This window comes from Tympanuchus pallidicinctus, unplaced genomic scaffold, assembly GCF_026119805.1.
Source record: "Tympanuchus pallidicinctus isolate F22 unplaced genomic scaffold, pur_lepc_1.0 scaffold206, whole genome shotgun sequence".
NCBI lineage: Eukaryota > Metazoa > Chordata > Aves > Galliformes > Phasianidae > Tympanuchus > Tympanuchus pallidicinctus.
Window position 1 is genome coordinate 15,770 of NW_026294729.1, and position 23,845 is coordinate 39,614.

General features: G+C 59.6%; 1 protein-coding gene and 2 long non-coding RNA genes across 10 annotated transcripts in view; 2 read left to right on the plus strand and 1 right to left on the minus strand.

The window, feature by feature from the left end:
* The window catches only part of CPSF1 (cleavage and polyadenylation specific factor 1), a 36,019-nt gene extending 14,555 nt beyond the window's left edge, over window positions 1-21,464 (plus strand). The window contains exons 7-14 of the mRNA XM_052684396.1: window positions 1,982-2,069; window positions 3,632-3,757; window positions 8,412-8,463; window positions 11,452-11,546; window positions 11,642-11,716; window positions 14,281-14,361; window positions 18,988-19,074; window positions 21,273-21,464. Coding sequence (XP_052540356.1) covers window positions 1,982-2,069; window positions 3,632-3,757; window positions 8,412-8,463; window positions 11,452-11,546; window positions 11,642-11,716; window positions 14,281-14,361; window positions 18,988-19,074; window positions 21,273-21,464 — 796 coding nt within the window. The remainder of the gene's footprint in view (window positions 1-1,981; window positions 2,070-3,631; window positions 3,758-8,411; window positions 8,464-11,451; window positions 11,547-11,641; window positions 11,717-14,280; window positions 14,362-18,987; window positions 19,075-21,272) is intronic.
* Window positions 19,380-20,732, minus strand: LOC128081295 (uncharacterized). Its single transcript, XR_008207137.1, has 4 exons — window positions 20,613-20,732; window positions 19,819-19,851; window positions 19,564-19,643; window positions 19,380-19,441 (listed from the first exon to the last, which is right to left on the minus strand). It is a non-coding gene; the product is annotated as an uncharacterized LOC128081295 (long non-coding RNA).
* A 20-nt stretch (window positions 21,465-21,484) lies between the features above and the next one.
* Window positions 21,485-23,312, plus strand: LOC128081296 (uncharacterized). 8 transcript variants are annotated; one of them, XR_008207146.1, is made up of 4 exons: window positions 21,485-21,549; window positions 21,702-21,757; window positions 22,014-22,261; window positions 22,294-22,417. It is a non-coding gene; the product is annotated as an uncharacterized LOC128081296 (long non-coding RNA). The 8 variants fall into 8 exon arrangements; XR_008207139.1 differs by lacking the exon at window positions 21,702-21,757 and having other exon boundaries at window positions 21,502-21,525; window positions 21,918-22,261; XR_008207144.1 differs by lacking the exon at window positions 21,702-21,757 and having other exon boundaries at window positions 21,506-21,557.
* The last annotated feature ends 533 nt before the right edge of the window (window positions 23,313-23,845 follow it).

Genomic DNA, 23,845 nt, shown 5'->3' on the forward strand with positions numbered 1-23,845 from the left:
CACCACCCCCCATTGTCCCCGTCCCCAGTATCACCATTCCCATCGTCATCACCCCCCATTGTCACCACCCTCCAGTGTCACCATCCCCCAGTGTCACCATCCCCTATTGTCACCCATTGTCCCCATCCCCACTGTCCCCAGCCCCATTGTCACCATTCCCATTGGCACCACCCGCCATCGTCACCGCCATTGTCATCGCCCCCCATTGCCACCCATTGTCACCACCCCCCATTGTCCCCATCCCCAGTGTCACTGTCCCCCATTGTCACCCATTGTCACCACCCCCCATTGTCCCCATCCCCATTGTCACCACCCTCCATTGTCACCACCCCCCTTGTCACCAGCCCCCATTGTCACCCAATGTCACCTCCCCCCATTGTCATCACCCCCCCATTGTCACCACCCCCCATTGTCCCCATCCCCATGGTCACCACCCCCCATTGTCACCATCCCCCATTGTCACCCATTGTCACCACCCCCCATTGTCCCCATCCCCATTGTAACCATTCCCATTGTCACCACCTACCTTTGTCACCCATTGTCACCACCCCCCAGTGTCACCGTCCCCCAATGTCACCATCCCCCATTGTCACCCATTGTCACCACCCCCCATTGGCCCCATCCCCATGGTCACCATTCCCCAATGTCACCACCCCCCATTGTCACCCAATGTCACCTCCCCCCATTGTCATCACCCCCCATTGTCCCCATCCCCATTGTCACCACCCCCCCATTGTCACCCATTGTCCCCCTCCCACATTGTCCCCATTCCCAATGGCATCTCCCCCCATTGTCATCACCCCCCCATTGTCACCATCCCCCATTGTCCCTGTCCCATTGTCACTCACTGCCTCCATCCTCTTGTCACTCACTGTCCCCATCCCATTGTTACCCATTGTCCCCATCCTCTTGTGACTTAATGTCCCCATCCCATTGTCCCCATCCCATTGTCACTCGCTGTCATCCATCCCATTGCCCCAATCCCCTTGTCCCCATCTCATTGTCACTCACTGTCCCCATCCCACTGTCACTCACTGTCCCCATCCCATTGCCCCCATCCCATTGTCCCCATCCCGTTGTCCCCATCCCTTTGTCCCTCACTGTCTCCATCCTTTTGTCACTCACTGTCCCCATGCCCTTGTCCCCATCCCGCTGTCACTCAACGTCCCCATCCCATTGCCCCCATCCCACTGTCCCCATCCCATTGTCACTCACTGTCCCCATCCCATTGTCCCCATCCCATTGTCACTCACTGTCCCATCCTATTGTTACCCATTGTCCCCATCCTTTTGTCACTCACTGTCCCCATCCCGCTGTCACTCACTGTCCCCATCCCATTGTCCCCATCCCGTTGTCCCCATCCCTTTGTCCCTCACTGTCCCCATCCCATTGTCACTCACTGTCCCCCATCCCATTGTCCCCATCCCACTGTCACGCAATGTCCCCATCCTATTGTTACCCATTGCCCCCATCCCATTGTTACCCATTGTCCCCATCCCACTGTCACTCAGTGTCCCCATCCTATTGTTACCCATTGCCCCCATCCTATTGTTACCCATTGCCCCCATCCCATTGTCACTCAGTGTCCCCATCCCATTGTCCCTCACTGTCCCCATCCTATTGTTACCCATTGTCCCCATCCCATTGTTACCCACTCTCCCCATCCCACTGTCGCTCACTGTCCCCATCCCATTGTCACTCAATGTCCTCATCCCACTGTCGCTCACTGTCCCCATCCTATTGTTACCCATTGTCCCCATCCCATTGTCACTCACTGTCCCCATCCCATTGTCCCCATCCCACTGTCGCTCACTGTCCCCATCCTATTGTTACCCACTGTCCCCATCCCATTGTCGCTCACTGTCCCCATCCCACTGTCCCCATCCCATTGTCGCTCACTGTCCCCATCCCATTGTTACCCATTGTCCCCATCCCATTGTTACCCATTGTCCCCATCCCGCTGTCCCTGCCTGTCCCTCAGTTACGTGCTGACTCTCATTACGGACGGGATGCGCAGCGTCCGCTCCTTCCACTTCGACAAAGCGGCCGCCAGCGTCCTCACCACCTGCGTGAGTCCCAGCCCCGTGTCCCCAACCCCCCCGTGTCCCCAAACCCCCCCGTGTCCCCAACCCCCCCATGTCCCCAACCCCCCCATATCCCCAAACCCCCCCATGTCCCCAAACCCCCCCATGTCCCCAACCCCACCGTGTCCCCAACCCCCCCATGTCCCCAACCCCCCCATATCCCCAAACCCCCCCATGTCCCCAAACCCCCCCATATCCCCAACTCCCCCGTGTCCCCAACCCCCCCATGTCCCCAACCCCCCCGTCTCCCCCCCCATGTCCCCAACCCCCCCATCCCCACTGCCCCAATGTCCCCAATTCCCCCCTGTCCCCACTGCCCCCATCCCCCAAATCCTGCATCCCCAATCCCCCCATATCCCCATCCTCCATGTCCCCAACCCCCCTCATCCCAACACCCCCAGCCTCAATTCCCCCCTATCCCCAAACCCCTGCATCCCCAAATCCCCCCAACCCCCCCCATCTCCCCACTCCCCCAATGCCCCCAACCCCCCCATCCCCACTGCCCCAATGTCCCCAATTCCCCCCTGTCCCCACTCCCCCCATCCCCAAACGTCTGCATCCCCAAATCCCCCCAACCCCCCCTATTCCCAATTCCCCCCAGTCTCCACCCCCCATCCCCACCCCCCATGTCCCCAACTGTCCCCAACCCCCCCATGTCCCCAACCCCCCCCATCCCCACCCCCCCAGTTTTAATTCCCCGTCCCCCACCCCCCCAAACCCCCCAATGTCCCCCTCCCCCTCAAGCCCCCCCAACCCCCCCAGTGTCACCAACCCCCCCCAATCCTTCCCTCCCCAATGTCCCCCACCTCCCCAGCGTCCCCAGTGTCCCCTACTCCCCTAACGTCCCCCCAGTGTCCCCAACCCCCTCAACCCTCCCAACCCCCCCAACATCCCCAACCCCCCAATGTCCCCCACCCCCTCAAGCCCCCCAATGTCCCCAACCCCCCCAATCCTTCCCCAATGTCCCCAACCCCCTCAACCTGCCCAATGTCCCCAACTCCCCAATGTCCCTAATGTCCCCCCCCAACCCCCTCAATGTCCCCAACCCCCTCAAGCCCCCCAATGTCCCCAACCCCCCCAATCCTTCCCCAATGTCCCCAACCCCCTCAACCTGCCCAATGTCCCCAACTCCCCAATGTCCCTAATGTCCCCCCCCAACTCCCTCAATGTCCCCAACCTCCCAATCCTTCCCCAATGTCCCCAACTCCCCATTGTCCCTAATGTCCCCCCCAACCCCTTCAATGTCCCCAACCCCCCCAACCCCTTCAATGTCCCCAACCCCCTCAAGCCCCCCAATGTCCCCCACCCCCTCAACCTCCCCCAATGCCCCCAGTGTCCCCAACCCCCTCAATGTCCCCAACCCTCTCAACCTCCCCAACATCCCCAACTCCCCTAAGGTCACCCCCAACCCCCCCAGTGTCCCCCACCCCTTCAAGCCCCCCAATGCCCCCAATGTCTCCCTTCCCCCAGTGTCCCCAACTCCCCGAATCTCCCCCTCTCCCCAATGTCCCCCTCGTTGTCCCCAATGTCCCCTCCTCCCCCCCCAGATGGTGACCCTTGAGCCGGGTTTTCTGTTCCTGGGTTCCCGGCTGGGCAATTCGCTGCTGCTCAAATACACCGAGAAGCTGCAGGACGCGCCACCAGGGGGCGCCAAGGAGCAGCAGGACAAACAGGTGGTTGGGGGTCGTTGGGGTTGTTAGGGGTCATTGGTTGTCATCCTTGGGGTCATTGGGGTCATTGGTTGTCATTAGGGGTTGTTGGGGTCATTGGGGGTCGTTGGGGGTCATCATTGGGGTCATTGAGGTCATTGGGGGTCGTTGGGGTCGTTAGGGGTCATTGGTTGTCATCCTTGGTGCCATTGGGGTCATTGCTTGTCATTGGGGGTCATTGAGGTCATTGGGCGTCGTTGGGGGTCATCATTGGGGTCATTGAGGTCATTGGGGGTCGTTGGGGTCATTGGGGGTCGTTGGGGTCGTTAGGGGTCATTGGTTGTCAGCCTTGGGGTCATTGGGGGTCATTGGGGTCATTGAGGTCATTGGGGGTTGTTGGGGTCGTTAGAGGTCATTGGTTGTCAGCCTTGGGGTCATTGGTTGTCATTGGGGTCATTGGGGTCACTGGTTGTCATTGGGGGTTGTTGGGGTCATTGGGGGTCATTGGGGGTCGTTGGGGTCGTTAGGGGTCACTGGTTGTCATCCTTGGGGTCATTGGGGGTCATTGGGGTCATTGCTTGTCATTGGGGGTTGTTGGGGGGTCATTGGGCGTCGTTGGGGGTCATCATTGGGGTCATTGAGGTCATTGGGGGTCGTTGGGGTCGTTGGGGTCATTGGTTGTCAGCCTTGGGGTCATTGGGGGTCATTGGGGTCATTGGGGGTCATTGGGGGTCATTGGGGGTCATTGGGGTCACTGGTTGTCATTGGGGGTTGTTGGGGTCATTGGGGGTCATTGGTTGTCATCCTTGGGGTCATTGAGGTCATTGGGGGTCGTTGGGGTCATTGGGGGTCATTGGGGTCGTTAGGGGTCACTGGTTGTCATCCTTGGGGTCATTGGGTGTCATTGGGGGTCATTGGGGTCATTGGTTGTCATTGGGGGTCGTTGGGGTCATTGGTTGTCATTGGGGGTTGTTGGGGTCATTGGTTGTCATTGGGGGTTGTTGGGGTCATTGGGTGTTGTTGGCGGTCATCATTGGGGTCATTGAGGTCATTGGGGGTCGTTGGGGTCGTTGGGGGTCATTGGGGGTCGTTGGGGTCGTTACGGGTCACTAGTTGTCATCCTTGGGGTCATTGGGGGTCATTGGGGGTCATTGGGGATCATTGGGGTCACTGGTTGTCATTGGGGGTTGTTGGGGTCATTGGGAGTTGTTGGGGGTCGTTGGGGTCATTGAGGTCATTGGGGGTCGTTGGGGTCATTGGTTGTCATCCTTGGGGTCATTGGGTGTCATTGGTGGTCATTGGGGTCATTGAGGTCATTGGGGGTCATTGGGGTCACTGGTTGTCATTGGGGGTTGTTGGGGTCATTGGGCATTGTTGGGGGTCGTTGGGGGTCATTGGGGGTCGTTGGGGTCGTTGGGGGTCACTGGTTGTCATCCTTGGGGTCATTGGGGGTCATTGGGGTCACTGGTTGTCGTTGGGGGTTGTTGGGGTCATTGGGCGTCGTTGGGGGTCATCATTGGGGTCATTGAGGTCATTGGGGTCGTTGGGGTCATTGTGGGGTCATTGAGGCCGTTAGGGGTCGTTGGGGGTCATTGGGGGTCATTGAGGGTCCTTGGGGGTCATTGAGGTCATTGCATTCAGGGGTTGTTGGGGGTCATGGGGTCGAAGATGTTATTGGGGGTCGTTGGGTTCGTTAGGATCAGTGTGGGTCGTTGGGGATCGTTGAGATCATTGGAGGTCATTGGGGTCGATGGGGGTCATTGGGGATCATTGAGGGTCGTTGAGGTCATTGGGGGTTGTTGGGGTCATTGGGGGTCATGGGGGGTCGTTGGGATCGTTGGGGGTCATTGGTTGTCATTGGGGGTCATTGAGGTCGTTGGGGGTCGCTGGGGGTCATTGTGGGTTGTTGGGGATCGTTGAGATCATTGGAGGTCATTGGGGTCATTTGGGTCGATGGGGGTCGTGGGGTCATTGAGGTCGTTGGGGGTCATTGGGGATCATTGAGGGTCATTGAGGTCATTGGGGGTCGTTGTGGTGGTTGGGGGTCGTTGGGGGTCGTTGGGGGATCATTGAGATCATTGGAGGTCATTGGGGTCATTTGGGTCGATGGGGGTCGTGGGGTCATTGAGGTCGTTGGGGGTCATTGGGGTTGTTGGGGTTCGCTGGGGGTCATTGGGGTCATTGGTTGTCATTGGGGGTTGTTGGGGTCACTGAGTATCATTGGGGCTCATCCTTGGGGTCATTGAGGTTATTGGGGGTCGTTGGGGTCGTTGTGGGGTCATTGAGGTCGTTAGGGGTTGTTGGGGGTCATTGGGCATCGTTGGGGGTCATCATTGGGGTCATTGGGGTCATTGGGAGTTGTTGGGGTTGTTGGGGGTCATTGGGGTCATTAAGGTCATTTGGGGTTATTGGGGGTTGTTTGGGGTTCATTGGGGGTCATTGAGGTCATTGAGGGTCATTGGGGGTCGTTGGGGTCAATGGGGGTCATTGGGGGTTGATGGAGGTCATTGGGCGTCGTTGGGGGTCATTAAGGTCATGGAGGGGTCGTTGGGGGTCATTGGGATCAATGGGGGTCATTGGGGGTTGATGGAGATCATTGGGGTCATTGGGCGTCGTTGGGGGTCATTGAGGTCATGGAGGGGTCATTGGGGGTCATTGGGGTCATGGAGGGGTCGTTGGGGTCATTGGGGTCAATGGGGGTCATTGGGGGTTGATGGAGGTCATTGGGGGTTGATGGAGGTCATTGGGCGTCATTGGGGGTCATTGAGGTCATGGAGGGGTCGTTGGGGGTCATTGGGGTCAATGGGGGTCATTGGGGGTTGATGGAGGTCATTGGGCGTCGTTGGGGGTCATTGAGGTCATGGAGGGGTCATTGGGGGTCATTGGGGTCATGGAGGGGTCGTTGGGGTCATTGGGGTCAATGGGGGTCATTGGGGGTTGATGGAGGTCATTGGGGGTTGATGGAGGTCATTGGGCGTCGTTGGGGGTCATTGAGGTCATGGAGGGGTCGTTGGGGGTCAATGGGGGTCATTGGGGGTTGATGGAGGTCATTGGGGTCATTGAGGTCATGGAGGGGTCATTGGGGTCATTGGGGATCATTGAGGGTTGTTGGGGGTCGTTGAGGTCACTGGGGGTCATTGGGGTCATTGGGGGGTCATTGAAGGTCGTTGGGGTCATTGAGGTCACTGGGGGTCGTTGGAGATCCCCATCCTCACTGTGTCCCCATGTCCCCATGTCCCCATGTCCCCATGTCTCTGCTGCCACCATGTCCCCACCGTTGGGTCCCCACGTCCCCGCCTTGCTGGTGTCCCCATGGCCACCGTGTCCCCGCCATGGCGATGTCCCCATGGCCACCTCCCCCTGGTCTCTGTGTCCCCCCCCCCCCCCGTGTCCTGGTGGCACTTTTGTCCCCATTCTGTGTCCCCATGTCTGGTGATGCTGCTGTCCCCATGTCCCCATTCTGCATCCCCATGTCCTGGTGGCGCTGCTGTCCCCATGTCCCCATGTCTGGTGACACTTTTGTCCCCATGTCCCCATTCTGTGTCCCCATATCTGGTGGCACTGCTGTCCCCATGTCCCCATTCTGTGTCCCCATGTCCTGGTGGCACTGCTGTCCCATGTCCCCATATCTGGTGTCACTGCTGTCCCCATGTCCCCATTCTGTGTCTCCTTGTCCTGGTGGCACTTTTGTCCCCATTCTGCATCCCCATGTCCTGGTGACACTGCTGTCCCCATTCTGTGTCCCCATGTCTGGTGACACTTTTGTCCCCATGTCCCCATTCTGTGTCCCCTTGTCCTGGTGGCACTGCTGTCCCCATTCTGTGTTCCCCATGTCCTGGTGACACTGCTTGTCCCCATGTCCCCATTCTCCATCCCATATCCTGGTGGCACTGCTGTCCCCATGTCCCCATGTCTGGTGACACTTTTGTCCCCATGTCCCCATTCTGTGTCCCCATATCTGGTGGCACTGCTGTCCCCATGTCCCCATTCTGTGTCCCCAATGTCCTGGTGGCACTGCTGTCCCCATGTCCCCATATCTGGTGTCACTGCTGTCCCCCATGTCCCCATTCTGTGTCCCCTTGTCCTGGTGGCACTTTTGTCCCCATTCTGTGTCCCCATGTCCTGGTGACACTGCTGTCCCCATGTCCCCATTCTCCATCCCCATGTCCTGGTGGCACTGCTGTCCCCATTCTGTGTCCCCATATCTGGTGACGCTTTTGTCCCCATGTCCCCATTCTGTGTCCCCATGTCTTGGTGGCACTTTTGTCCCCATTCTGTGTCCCCATATCTGGTGACACTGTTGTCCCCATGTCCCCATTCTGCATCCCCATGTCCTGATGGCACTGCTGTCCCTGTGTCCCCATTCTGTGTCCCTGTGTCCCCATATCTGGTGACACTTTTGTCCCCATGTCCCTATTCTGTGTCCCCATGTCCTGGTGACACTGCTGTCCCCATGTCCCCATATCTGGTGACGCTTTTGTCCCTATGTCCCCATTCTGTGTCCCCTTGTCCTGGTGGCACTGCTGTCCCCATTCTGTGTCCCCATGTCTGGTGACACTTTTGTCCCCATGTCCCCATTCTGTGTCCCCATGTCCTGGTGGCACTTTTGTCCCCATTCTGTGTCCCCATGTCTGGTGATGCTGCTGTCCCCATGTCCCCATTCTGTGTCCCCGCACAGGAGGAGCCCCCAACCAAGAAGAAGCGCTCGGAGTCATCGGGGCCGTGGGCAGGTTGGTGACAATGGGGACATTGGGGGGGGGGGTTGGTGACACTTTGGGGGCTCAGGTGCCACTGTGCCACTGTGATGTCCCCAAGGGGGGGAGGTGACATTTTGGGGGGGGGGGGGTGGTGACACTTTGGGAAGAGGTGACATTTTAGGGGGAGGGGGAGGTGACAGTGGGGGGAGGGGGACACTGTGGTGTCCCCTGCTGTCCCCATGGGGGGGAGGTGACACTGTGGGAGGGGACAGGTGACATTGTGCCACCGTGGTGTCCCCATGGGGGTGTGATGGGGAGGGAGGTGACACTGTGAAGGGGGAGGTGACACTGGGGGGGGGGAAGCGATAGGGGGAGGTGACCCTGTGAGGGGGAGGTGACACCAGGGGGGGGAGTGACACTGGGGGGGAGGAGAGGGGGGGAGGTGACACTTGGGGGGGGAGGTGACACTGGGCGGGGGGAGGGGGAGGGGGAGGTGACACTTGGGGGGTGGCGGTGACCCTGTGGTGTCCCCATGGGGGTGTGATGGGGAGGGAGGTGACCCTGTGAGGGGGGAGGTGGCACTGGGGGGGAGGAGGTGGCACTGGGGGGGAGGAGGTGACACTGGGGAGAGGAGGTGACACTGAGGGGGGGGGGAGGTGGCACTGGAGGGGGGGAGGTGACACTGAGGGGGGGGGGGAGGTGGCACTGGAGGGGGGGGAGGTGACACTGGGGGGGGAGGTGCCACTGTGGTGGCACTGTGGTGTCCCCATGGGGTGTTCTGGGGAGGGAGGTGACCCTGTGAGGGGGAAGGTGACACAGAGGGGGGGGGGAGGTGACACTGGGTGGGGGGGGAACGATAGGGGGAGGTGACACTGCATGGGGAGGTGACACTGGGGGGGGGGGAGGGGGTGCCACTGTGGTGTCCCCATGGGGTGTGATGGGGAGGGAGGTGACCCTGGGAGGGGGGAGGTGACACTGTGGGGGGGGAGGGTGACACTGGGTGGGGGGGGGAGGTGACACTGGGGGGGGAGAGGTGACACTTGGGAGGGGGGGGGAAGTGATAGGGGGAGGTGACCCTGTGAAGGGGGAGGTGACACTGGAGGGGGGTGGCATTGTGGTGTCCCCATGGGGGTGTGATGGGGGAGGGAGGTGACCCTGTGAGGGGGGAGGTGACACTTTGGGGGGGGGGGGAACGATAGGGGGAGGTGACACTGGGGGAGGGGTGCCACTATGTGTCCCCATGGGGTGTGATGGGGGAGGGAGGTGACCCTGTGAGGGGGAGGTGACACTGGGGGGGAGGAGGTGACACTGGGAGGAGGAAGTGACACTGGGGGGGGGGGAGGTGGCACTGTGGGGGGGGAGGTGACACTGGGTGGGGGGAAGGTGACACTGGGGGGGAGTGACACTGAGGGGGGGGGAAGGTGACACTGGGGGGGGAGGTGACACAGTGAAGGGGAGGTGACACGGGGAGGGGTGGAGGTGACACTGGGGGGGGGGGTGGTGACACTGGGGGGGGGGGTGGGTGACACTTGTGAGGTGGCGGTGACCCTGTGGTGTCCCCATGGGGTGTGATGAGGAGGGAGGTGACCCTGTGAGGGGGGAGGTGACACTTGGGGGGGGGGGAAGTGATAGGGGGAAGTGACCCTGTGAGGGGGGAGGGTGACACTGGGGGGGGGAGGGTGCCACTGTGGGTGTCCCCATGGGGTGTGATGGGGAGGGAGGTGACCCTGTGAGGGGGGAGGTGACACTGGGGGGGGGGGAACGATAGGGGGAGGTGACCCTGTGAAGGGGGAGGTGACAATGGGGGGGGGGGGGGGAGGTGACATTGGGGGGGGGGGGTGGCATTGTGGTGTCCCCATGGGTGTGATGGGGAGGGAGGTGACCCTGTGAGGGGGGGAGGTGACACTGAGGGGGGGAGGTGACACTGGGAGGAGGGGGGGAACGATAGGTGGAGGTGACCCTGTGAAGGGGGAGGTGACACTGGGGGGGGGGGAGGTGACACTGGGGGGGGAGGTGACACTTGGGGGGTGGCAGTGACCCTGTGGTGGCCCCATGGGGTGTTATGGGGAGGGAGGTGACCCTGTGAGGGGGGAGGTGGGCACTGGGGGGGAGGAGGTGGCACTGGGGGGGGGAGGGTGACACTGGGGGGGGGGAGGTGGCACTGGGGGGGGGGGAGGGAGGGAGGTGACACTTGGGGGTGGTGGCGGTGACCCTGTGGTGTCCCCATGGGGTGTTATGGGGAGGGAGGTGACCCTGTGAGGGGGGAGGTGACACTGAGGGGGGAGGAGGTGACACTGAGGGGGGGGGGGTGCCATGTGGTGTCCCCATGGGGTGTGATGGGGGAGGGAGGTGACACTGTGAGGGGGGAGGTGACACTGGGGGGGGGGAAGGTGACACTTGGGAGGGGGGGGGAGGCGATAGGGGGAGGTGACCCTGTGAAGGGGGGAGGTGACACTGGGGGGGAGGTGACACTCGGGGGCGGGGGGTGCCACTATGGTGTCCCCATGGGGTGTTGTGGGGGAGGGAGGTGACCCTGTGAGGGGGGAGGTGACACTGGGGGGGGGGGAACGATAGGGGGAGGTGACCCTGTCAAGGGGGAGGTGACACTGGGGGGGGGGGAGGTGACACTGGGGGGGGGAGGTGACACTTAGGGGGTGGCAGTGTCACCCTGTGGTGTCCCCATGGGGTGTTATGGGGAGGGAGGTGACCCTGTGAGGGGGGGAGGTGACACTGAGGGGGGGGGGGGAGGTGACATTTGGGAGGGGGGGGGGAAGCGATGGGGGGAGGGTGACCCTGTGAAGGGGGAGGTGACACTGGGGGGGAGGTGACACTCGGGGGGGGGGGTGCCACTATGGTGTCCCCATGGGGTGTTATGGGGGGAGGGAGGGTGACCCCTGTGAGGGGGGAGGTGACACCGGGGGGGGGGGGGGGGGAGGTGACACTGGGGGGGGGAGGTGACACTGGGGGGGTGGCGGTGACCCTGTCCCCCTGTCCCCCTGTCCCCCTGTCCCCCCCCCCCAGGAGGGAAGTCAGCGGCTCAGGACGAGGTGGATGAGATCGAGGTGTACGGCAGCGAGGCGCAGTCGGGCACCCAGTTGGCCACGTTCTCCTTCGAGGTCCGTCCCCACGTTGTCCCCCTCCTCGTCCCCACCCCTGGTGACGCCGTGGCGCTGTGTCACCCCTCCTCGTGTCGCCTCAACCCCCCCCCAAGGTGTGTGACAGCATCCTCAACATCGGGCCCTGCGCCAACGCTGCCATGGGAGAGCCGGCCTTCCTGTCCGAGGAGGTGAGCGGTGGGGCCCCGTGTCACCTTGTCACTGTGTCACCTTGTCACTGTGTCACTGTGTCACCAAATCACTGTGTCACCAAATCACTGTGTCACCATGTCACCGTGTCCCCGTGTCACCAAATCCATGTCTGTCACCAAATCACTGTGTCACTGTGTCACCGTGTCACCAAGTCAGGGTGTCATCGTGTCACCGTGTCACTGTGTCACCGTGTCACTTTGTCACCGTGTCACTGTGTCACTGTGTCACCGTGTCACTTTGTCACCGTGTCATCGTGTCACTGTGTCACCATGTCACTTTGTCACCGTGTCACCGTGGTCACTGTGTCACCGTGTCACCAAATCACTGTGTCACCAAATCACTGTGTCACCGTGTCACCGTGTCATTGTGTCACTGTGTCATTGTGTCACCATGTCACTTTGTCACCAAATCACTGTGTCACCGTGTCACCAAATCACTGTGTCACTGTGTCACCACATCACTGTGTCACTGTGTCACTTTGTCACCGTGTCACCGTGTCACCAAATCACTGTGTCACCAAATCACTGTGTCACCGTGTCACCGTGTCATTGTGTCACTGTGTCATTGTGTCACCATGTCACTTTGTCACCAAATCACTGCGTCACTGTGTCACCGTGTCACCAAGTCAGGGTGTCACCGTGTCACTGTGTCACCAAATCACTGTGTCACCGTGTCACCCTGTCACTGTGTCACTGTGTCACCGTGTCACCGTGTCACTGTGTCACTGTGTCACTTTGTCACCGTGTCACTGTGTCACCGTGGTCACTGTGTCACCATGTCACCGTGTCACTGTGTCACTGTGTCACTTTGTCACCGTGTCACTTTGTCACCGTGTCACCATGTCACTTTGTCACCGTGTCATTGTGTCACTGTGTCACTTTGTCACCATGTCATTGTGTCACCATGTCACCAAGTCAGGGTGTCACCTGTGTCACTTTGTCACCGTGTCACTGTGTCACCAAATCACTGTGTCACCCTGTCATTGTGTCACCATGTCACCAAGTCAAGGTGTCATCGTGTCACCGTGTCACTTTGTCACCGTGTCATTGTGTCACTGTGCCACCAAGTCAGGGTGTCACCGTGTCACCATGTTACCGTGTCACTCTGTCACCGTGTCTTTGTGTCACCCTGTCCCCATATCGCTGTATATCACCATGTCCCTTTGATGTCCCCGTATCCCTTTGATGTCCCCATATGCCCACAATGTCCCCATGTCCCCTAAATGTCCCCATATCCCCACAATGTCCCCATATCCTCTCAGTGTCCCCATTTCCCTTCGATGTCTCCACATCCCCACGATGTCCCCCACATCCCCACACCCCCCTCAGTGTCCCCATGTCCCCTCGATGTCCCTTTGATGTCCCCATATCCCTGAATGTCCCCATATCCCTTCCATGTTCCCATGTCCCCACAGTGTCCCCACGTCCCCTAAATGTCCTCATGTTCCTTTCATGTCCCCACGATGTCCCCATGTCCCCTAAATGTCCCCATATCCCTTCCATGTTCCCATGTCCCCTTGATGTCCCCATATCCCCTAAATGTCCCCATATCCCTTCCATGTTCCCATGTCCCCTTGATGTCCCCATATCCCCTAAATGTCCCCAATATCCCTTTCATGTCCCCATGTCCCCTTGATGTCCCCATATCCCCTAAATGTCCCCATATCCCTTTCATGTCCCCAATGTCCCCTTGATGTCCCCATATCCCCTAAATGTCCCCATATCCCTTCCATGTTCCCATGTCCCCTCGATGTCCCCATATCCCCTAAATGTCCCCATATCCCTTTCATGTCCCCATGTCCCCTTGATGTCCCCATATCCCCTAAATGTCCCCATATCCCTTCCATGTTCCCATGTCCCCTCGATGTCCCACATATCCCCTAAATGTCCCCATATCCCTTCCATGTTCCCATGTCCCCTAAATGTCCCCATATCCCTTCCATGTCCCCATGTCCCCCTCGATGTCCCTTTGATGTCCCCCATATCCCCTAAATGTCCCCATATCCCTTTCATGTCCCCATGTCCCCCTCGATGTCCCTTTGATGTCCCCATATCCCCTAAATGTCCCCATGTTCCTTTCATGTCCCCACGTCCCCACAATGTCCCCCATGTCCCCTAAATGTCCCCATATCCCTTTCATGTCCCCATCTCCCCTCGATGTCCCTTTGATGTCCCCATACCCCCTCAATGTCCCCATGTCCCCACATCCCCACACCCCCTCAGTGTCCCCATGTCCCCTCGATGTCCCCATATCCCCTAAATGTCCCTTTGATGTCCCCATATCCCCTCATTGTCCCCACGTCCCCTCATTGTCCCCACACCCCCTTCGTGTCCCCCACGTCCCCATGATGTCCCCACGATGTCCCCATCTCCCCTCGATGTCCCTTTGATGTCCCCACGTCCCCTCATTGTCCCCACGTCCCCTCATTGTCCCCACGTCCCCTCATTGTCCCCACGTCCCCTCGGTGTCCCCACGTCCCCTCGACGTCCCCAGCTGCTCTGGGATGCTGACGGTGCCCCCTGTCCCCTCCGTGTCCCCACAGTTCCAGAACAGCCCTGAACCGGACCTGGAGGTGGTGCTGTGCTCCGGATACGGCAAGAACGGCGCCCTGTCCGTGCTGCAGGTGCCGCCTGCCGCCCCATAACGCACCGCCCTGCAGCCACAGCCACAGCCCCATACAGCACAGCCCCACAACCACAGCCCCACAGGCACAGCCCCACAGCCACAGCCCCATAAAGCACAGCCCCACAACCACAGCCCCACAGCCACAGCCCCACAACCACAGCCCCACAACCACAGCCCCACAACCACAGCCCCACAGCCCCACAACCCACAGCCCCACAGCCCCACAGCCCCACAGCCCCACAACCACAGCCCCACAGCCCCACAACCACAGCCCCACAACCCACAGCCCCACAGCCCCACAGCCCCACAGCCCCACAATCCACAGCCCCACAGCCACAGCCCCACAACCCACAGCCCCATAAAGCACAGCCCCACAGGCACAGCCCCACAGCCACAGCCCCATAAAGCACAGCCCCACAACCACAGCCCCACAGCCACAGCCCCACAACCACAGCCCCACAACCACAGCCCCACAGCCACAGCCCCACAGCCCCACAACCCACAGCCCCACAGCCCCACAGCCCCACAGCCCCACAACCACAGCCCCACAGCCACAGCCCCACAGCCACAGCCCCACAACCACAGCCCCACAGCCACAGCCCCACAGCCACAGCCCCATAAAGCACAGCCCCACAGCCACAGCCCCACAGCCCCACAGCCACAGCCCCACAACCCACAGCCCCACAGCCCCACAGCCACAGCCCCACAACCACAGCCCCACAGCCACAGCCCCACAGCCCCACAGCCACAGCCCCACAGCCACAGCCCCACAACCACAGCCCCACAGCCACAGCCCCACAGCCCCACAGCCACAGCCCCACAGCCACAGCCCCATAAAGCACAGCCCCACAGCCACAGCCCCACAGCCCCACAACCACAGCCCCACAGCCACAGCCCCACAACCCACAGCCCCACAACCCACAGCCCCACAACCACAGCCCCACAATCCACAGCCCCACAGCCACAGCCCCACAACCCACAGCCCCACAACCACAGCCCCACAACCACAGCCCACAGCCCCACAACCCACAGCCTCATCATGTCCCCATCGTGTCCCCATGGTGTCCCCAATGTCCCCAATGTCCCCAATGTCCCCATCATGTCCCCATCAGCCCCCCCCCCCCCCCCGCACAGCTCCGTTCCGGCGGTTCTCTCTGTTCCCCCGGATCCGGTTTTGGTGCCACAGCAGCCGCTGCCGGTTGAACCAGGGCGGCGCCGCAAGGGGGCGCTGTCTGTATTTGCCGGCCACACCTCTGCAACCCTATGGGGCGTCTCTGCCCCACCGCCCTGCCCCATAGCGCTGCCCCATAGCGCTGCCCTGTAGCCCTGCCCCCCAGCCATGCCCTGTAGCCCTGCCCCATATCGCTGCTCCATAGCGCTGCCCCCCATCCCTGCCCTGTAGCCCTGCCCCATAGCGCTGCCCCATAGCGCTGCCCTGTAGCCCTGCCCCATAGCGCTGCTCCATAGCGCTGCCCCCCATCCCTGCCCTGTAGCCCTGCCCCATAGCGCTGTCCCATAGCGCTGCCCCATAGCGCTGCCCTGTAGCGCTGCCCCATAGCGCTGCCCCACAGCCCTGCCCTGTAGCCCTGCCCCATAGCGCTGCCCCCCATCCCTGCCCCGTAGCCCTGCCCCATAGCGCTGCCCCCACTGCCCTGCTCTGTAGCCCTGCCCCACAGCTCTTTGGGTCCCTGCTGCCCCATGGCTGCCCTGTAGCTGCTGCATAGCTGCCCCATAGCTGCCCCATAGCTCCCCATAGAACCCCAGATCTCCCCATAGCACCCCATAGCTCCCATATGTCACCCCATATCATCCCATAGCACCCATAGCACCCCACAGCACCCCATAGCACCCCATCGCTCCCCATCACACCCCATATCACACCACAGCACCCATAGCACCCCATAGCACCCATAGCACCCCATATCACCCTACAGCACCCACAGCGCCCTATGTCACCCTATATCACCCCACAGCACCCCATAGCACCCATAGCACCCCATAGCACCCCATAGCACCCCATATCTTCTCATATCTCTTCATAGCACCCCATATTACCCACATCACCCCATATCTCCCCATAGCCCCCCATAGCACCCCATAGCACCCTATAACATCCCATAGCAACCATAGCACCCATATCTCCTCATATCACCCCACAGCACCCTATGTCACCCTATATCACCCCATAACACCCATAGCACCCCATAGCACCCTATATCATCCCAGAGCACCCCATAGCACCCATAGCACCCCATAGCACCCTGTGTCACCCCACAGCACCCTATGTCACCCTATCTCACCCCACATCACCCCACAGCACCCCATATCTCCCCATATCACCCCACAGCACCCTATATCTCCCCATATCACCCCATAGCACCCTATATCACCCCACATCACCCCATATCACCCCATATCACCCCATAGCACCCCATAGCACCCCATAGCACCCCACATCACCCCATAGCACCCCATAGCACCCCATAGCACCCCATAGCACCCCACATCACCCCATATCACCCCACATCACCCCACATCACCCCATAGCCCCCCATAGCACCCCACATCACCCCATATCACCCCATAGCACCCCACATCACCCCATAGCACCCCATAGCACCCCATAGTACCCCACATCACCCCATATCACCCCATAGCACCCCATATCACCCCACATCACCCCATAGCACCCCCATAGCACCCCATATCACCCCACATCACCCCATAGCACCCCATAGCACCCCATATCACCCCATATCACCCCACATCACCCCATAGCACCCCATAGCACCCCATATCACCCCATAGCACCCCACATCACCCCATATCACCCCATATCACCCCACATCACCCCATAGCACCCCACATCACCCCATATCACCCCATAGCACCCCATAGCACCCCACATCACCCCATATCACCCCATAGCACCCCACATCACCCCATAGCACCCCATAGCACCCCATATCACCCCATAGCACCCCACATCACCCCATATCACCCCTTAGCACCCCATATCACCCCACATCACCCCATAGCACCCCATAGCACCCCATAGCACCCCATATCACCCCACATCACCCCATAGCACCCCACATCACCCCATATCACCCCACAGCACCCCATATCACCCCATAGCACCCCATATCACCCCATAGCACCCCACATCACCCCATAGCACCCCACATCACCCCACATCGCCCCATAGCACCCCATATCACCCCACATCACCCCATATCACCCCACATCACCCCACATCACGCCACATCACCCCACATCACCCCATAGCACCCCATAGCACCCCATATCACCCCATAGCACCCCATAGCACCCCATAGCACCCCATATCACCCCATAGCACCCTATATCACCCCATATCACCCCACATCACCCCACATCACCCCATAGCACCCCATAGCACCCCATAGCACCCCATAGCATCCCATAGCACCCTATATCACCCCACATCACCCCACATCACCCCATATCACCCCATAGCACCCCACAGCACCCCATAGCACCCCATAGCACCCTATATCACCCCACATCACCCCACATCACCCCACATCACCCCCCCAGCGCCCATAGGACCCCACAGCACCCCATAGCACCCCATAGCACCCCATATCACCCCACATCACCCCATAGCACCCCATAGCACCCCACATCACCCCACATCACCCCATAGCACCCCATAGCACCCCATAGCACCCCATAGCACCCCATATCACCCCACAGCACCCCATATCACCCCATAGCATCCATAGCACCCCACAGCACCCATAGCACCCCACAGCACCCCATAGAACCCCATATCACCACACATCACCCCATATCACCCCACATCACCCCTTAGCACCCCATATCACCCCATAGCACCCTATAGCACCCCACATCACCCCACATCACCCCATAGCACCCCATAGCACCCCATAGCACCCCACAGCACCCCATAACACCTGATATCACCCCACATCACCCCACATCACCCCATATCACCCCATATCACCCCATAGCACCCCATAGCACCCCACAGCACCCCATAGCACCCCACATCACCCCACATTACCCCATATCACCCCATAGCACCCCACATCACCCCACATCACCCCATATCACCCCATATCACCCCACATCACCCCACGTCACCCCACAGCACCCCATATCACCCCATAGCACCCCACATCACCCCATAGCACCCCACAGCACCCCATAGCACCCCATAGCACCCCACAGCACCCCACATCACCCCACATCACCCCACAGCACCCCATATCACCCCACATCACCCCACATCACCCCATAGCACCCCACATCACCCCATAGCACCCCATATCACCCCACATCACCCCATAGCACCCCGCATCACCCCATAGCACCCCATAGCACCCCATATCACCCCACATCACCCCATATCACCCCATATCACCCCACATCACCCCACGTCACCCCATAGCACCCCACAGCACCCCATAGCACCCCATAGCACCCTATATCACCCCACATCACCCCATATCACCCCATATCACCCTATAGCACCCCACATCACCCCACATCACCCCACATCACCCCCCAGCGCCCATCGGACCCCAGCAGCCCCGCCATGGCCCCGTTGTCCCCGCAGCGCAGCGTCCGCCCGCAGGTGGTGACGACGTTTGAGCTGCCCGGCTGCTACGACATGTGGACCGTGCTGGCGCCGCCGGGAGCCGGGGTGAGCAGCGCCGTGTGCCTCTGGGGCGCCTCTGTGTCACCTTATGTCACCTTATTTCACCTCTGTGTCACCTCTGTGTCACCTTATGTCACCTCTGTGTCACCTTATGTCACCTTATGTCACCTTATGTCACCTTATGTCACCTTATGTCACCTCTGTGTCACCTCTGTGTCACCTCTGTGTCACCTTATGTCACCTTATGTCACCATATGTGACCTTATGTCACCTCTGTGTCACCTTATGTCACCTTATGTCACCTTATGTCACCATATGTGACCTTATGTCACCTCTGTGTCACCTTATGTCACCTCTGTGTCACCTCTGTGTCACCTCTGTGTCACCTCTGTGTGTGGCACCTCTGTGTCACCTTATGTCACCTTATGTCACCTTATGTCACCTCTGTGTCACCTTATGTCACCTTATGTCACCTTATGTCACCATATGTGACCTTATGTCACCTCTGTGTCACCTTATGTCACCTTATGTCACCTCTGTGTCACCTCTGTGTCACCTCTGTGTCACCTTATGTCACCTCTGTGTCACCTCTGTGTGTGGCACCTCTGTGTCACCTTATGTCACCTTATGTCACCTCTGTGTCACCTCTGTGTCACCTCTGTGTCACCTTATGTCACCTTATGTCACCTTATGTCACCTCTGTGTCACCTTATGTCACCTTATGTCACCTTATGTCACCATATGTGACCTTATGTCACCTCTGTGTCACCTTATGTCACCTTATGTCACCTCTGTGTCACCTCTGTGTCACCTCTGTGTCACCTCTGTGTGTGGCACCTCTGTGTCACCTTATGTCACCTTATGTCACCTCTGTGTCACCTCTGTGTCACCTCTGTGTCACCTTATGTCACCTTATGTCACCTCTGTGTCACCTCTGTGTCACCTTATGTCACCTTATGTCACCTTATGTCACCTTATGTCACCTCTGTGTCACCTTATGTCACCTTATGTCACCTCTGTGTCACCTTATGTCACCTCTGTGTCACCTTATGTCACCTTATGTCACCTCTGTGTCACCTCTGTGTCACCTTATGTCACCTCTGTGTCACCTTATGTCACCTTATGTCACCTCTGTGTCACCTCTGTGTCACCTTATGTCACCTCTGTGTCACCTTATGTCACCTTATGTCACCTTATGTCACCTCTGTGTCACCTTATGTCACCTTATGTCACCTCTGTGTCACCTTATGTCACCTCTGTGTCACCTCTGTGTCACCTGTGTGTGTGGCACCTCTGTGTCACCTCTGTGTCACCTCTGTGTCACCTTATGTCACCTCTGTGTCACCTCTGTGTCACCTCTGTGTCACCTTGTAGCTCCTCTGTGTCCCCTCTGTGTGTGTCACCTCTGTGTCACTTTGTGTCACCTCTGTGTCACCTCTGTGTGTGGCACTTCTGTGTCACCTCTGAGTCCCCTCTGTCTCCTCTGTGTGACCTCTGTGTGTGGCACCTCTGTGTCACCTCTGTGTATCACCTCTGGGTGTCACTTGTGTGTGTGTCCCCTCTGTGTCCCCTCTGTGTGTCACCTCTGTGTGTGGCACCTCTGTGTCGCCTTGTGGCACCTCTGTGTGTGTCCCCTCTGTGTCCCCTTTGTGTGTCACCTCTGTGTCACTTCTGTGTCCCCTCTGTGTGTCCCCTCTGTGTGTCACCTCGTGTCAGCTCTGCGTGGCATCTTTGTGTGTCAGCTCTGTGTGTCACCTCTGCCTGTCAGCTCTGTGTGTGGCACCTCTGTGTGTCACCTTCTGTCACCTCTGTGTCACCTTTGTGTCCTCTGTGTGTCACCTGTGTGCCATCTCTGTGTGTCACCTTGTGGCACCTGTCTGTGTGTCCCCATGTCCCCCTGTCCATCTGTCTCCCTGTCCTCCTGTCCATCCGTCCCCTTGTCCATCTGTTCCCCTGTCCCCCATCCATCCGTCCCTCCATCCATCCATCTCCCTGTCCATCTGTCTTCCTGTCCTCCTGTCCATCTGTCCCCCTGTCCCCCCATCCATCCATCCCCCCGTCCATCTGTCTCCCTGTCCTCCTGTCCATCTGTCCCCCCGTCCATCTGTCCCCCTGTCCCCCCGTCCCCTTTTCCCCCTGTCCATCTGTCCCCACATCCATCCGTCCCCCGTCCATCTGTCCCCCTGTCCCCCCGTCCATCCGTCCCCCTGTCCATCTGTCCCATTTGTCCCCCTGTCCCTCAGGCAGAGCCCAGCGCTGCAGCTGACCCAGCAGAGAAGGAGCCTTCGGCCCCCGACCCCCCCGAGGACGAAGGGCAGCGGCACGGCTTCCTCATCCTCAGCAGGGAGGACTCCACCATGGTGAGGGGGGGCGGGGGGACAAAGGGACAGGGGGACAGGGGGACAAAGCAACAGGGTGACAGGGAGATGGGGTGACGGGGTGTTGGGGTGACGGGGGTGACAGGGTGACATTGTGACAAGGTGATGGGGTGACATGGTGATGGGGTGACAAGGTGCCATGGTGACAAAGTGACATGGTGATGGGGTGACCTGGTGACATGGTGACATTGTGACAAGGTGACATGGTGACAAAGTGACATGGTGATGGGGTGACAAGGTGATGGGGTGATGGGGTGACAAGCTGACATGGTGCCATGGTGACATGGTAACAAGGTGGCATGGTGACAAGGATACATGGTGACAAGGTGACATGGTGACAAAGTGACATGGTGATGGGGTGACCTGGTGACATGGTGATGGGGTGACAAGGTGACATGGTGACAAAGTGACACGGTGACGGGGTGACCTGGTGACATGGTGACATTGTGACAAGGTGACATGGTGATGTGGTGACAGGGTGACGGGGTGACATGGTGATGGGGTGACAAGCTGACATGGTGCCATGGTGACATGGTAACAAGGTGGCATGGTGACATTGTGACATGATGATGGGGTGACAGGGTGACAAAGTGACATGGTGACAAGGTGACATGGTGACAAGGATACATGGTGACAAGGTGACATGGTGACAAAGTGACATGGTGACAAGGTGACATGGTGACAAGGATACATGGTGACAAGGTGACATGGTGACAAAGTGACATGGTGACAAGGTGACATGGTGACAAGGATACATGGTGACAAGGTGACATGGTGACAAAGTGACATGGTGACAAGGTGACATGGTGACAAGGATACATGGTGACAAGGTGACATGGTGACAAGGTGCCACGGTGCCACAGTGATGGGGTGAGATGGTGCCAAGGTGACAAGGTGACATGGTGACAAAGTGACATGGTGACAGGGTGACAGGGTGACAGAGTGACGTGGTGATGGGGTGACAGGGTGCCGAGGTGCCATGGTGACAGGTTGCCATGGTGACAGGGTGACAGGGTGATGGGGTGACAGGGTGACAGGTTGCCATGGTGACAGGCTGCCATGGTGACAGGGTGACACGGTGATGGGGTGACAGGGTGCCAAGGTGCCATGGTGACAGGGTGACGTGGTGATGTGGTGACAGGTTGCCATGGTGACAGGGTGACAGGGTGATGGGGTGACAGGGTGACAGGTTGCCATGGTGACAGGCTGCCATGGTGACAGGGTGTGGTGGTGATGGGGTGACAGGTTGCCATGGTGACAGGTTGCCATGGTGACAGGCTGCCATGGTGACAGGTTGCCATGGTGACAGGGTGACACGGTGATGGGGTGACAGGGTGCCAAGGTGCCATGGTGACAGGGTGACGTGGTGATGTGGTGACAGGTTGCCATGGTGACAGGGTGACAGGGTGATGGGGTGACAGGGTGACAGGTTGCCATGGTGACAGGGTGACGCGGTGATGGGGTGACAGGGTGCCAACGTGCCATGGTGACAGGGTGATGCGGTGATGGGGTGCCAGGGTGCCATGGTGACAGGGTGACGTGGTGATGGGGTGACAGGGTGACAGGGTGACAGGGTGCCATGGTGACAGGGTGCCATGGTGACAGGTTGCCATGGTGACAGGGTGACAGGTTGCCATGGTGACAGGGTGACGTGGTGATGGGGTGACAGGTTGCCACGGTGACAGGTTGCCATGGTGCCATGGTGACAGGTTGCCATGGTGACAGGGTGACAGGCTGCCATGGTGACAGGGTGACGTGGTGATGGGGTGACAGGTTGCCATGGTGACAGGTTGCCATGGTGCCATGGTGACGGTGATGGGGTGACAGGGTGCCATGGTGACAGGGCGACAGGGTGACGTGGTGATGGGGTGCCAAGGTGACATGGTGACAGGGCGACAGGGTGACAGGGTGATGGGGTGACAGGGTGCCATGGTGCCATGGTGCCAGGTTGCCATGGTGACAGGGTGACATGGTGATGGGGTGACAGGTTGCCATGGTGCCAGGTTGCCATGGTGACAGGGTGACAGGGTGATTGGGTGACAGGGTGACAGGTTGCCATGGTGACAGGTTGCCATGGTGACAGGCTGCCATGGTGACAGGGTGCCATGGTGACAGGGTGCCATGGTGCTATGGTGACAGGTTGCCATGGTGACAGGGTGCCATGGTGCCATGGTGACATGGTGACGTGGTGATGGGGTGACAGGGTGACAGGGTGACAGGGTGCCATGGTGACAGGTTGCCATGGTGACAGGGTGACAGGGTGACAGGGTGCCATGGTGACAGGTTGCCATGGTGACAGGGTGACGTGGTGATGGGGTGACAGGGTGACAGGGTGACAGGGTGCCATGGTGACAGGTTGCCATGGTGACAGGGTGACAGGGTGACAGGGTGCCATGGTGACAGGTTGCCATGGTGACAGGGTGACGTGGTGATGGGGT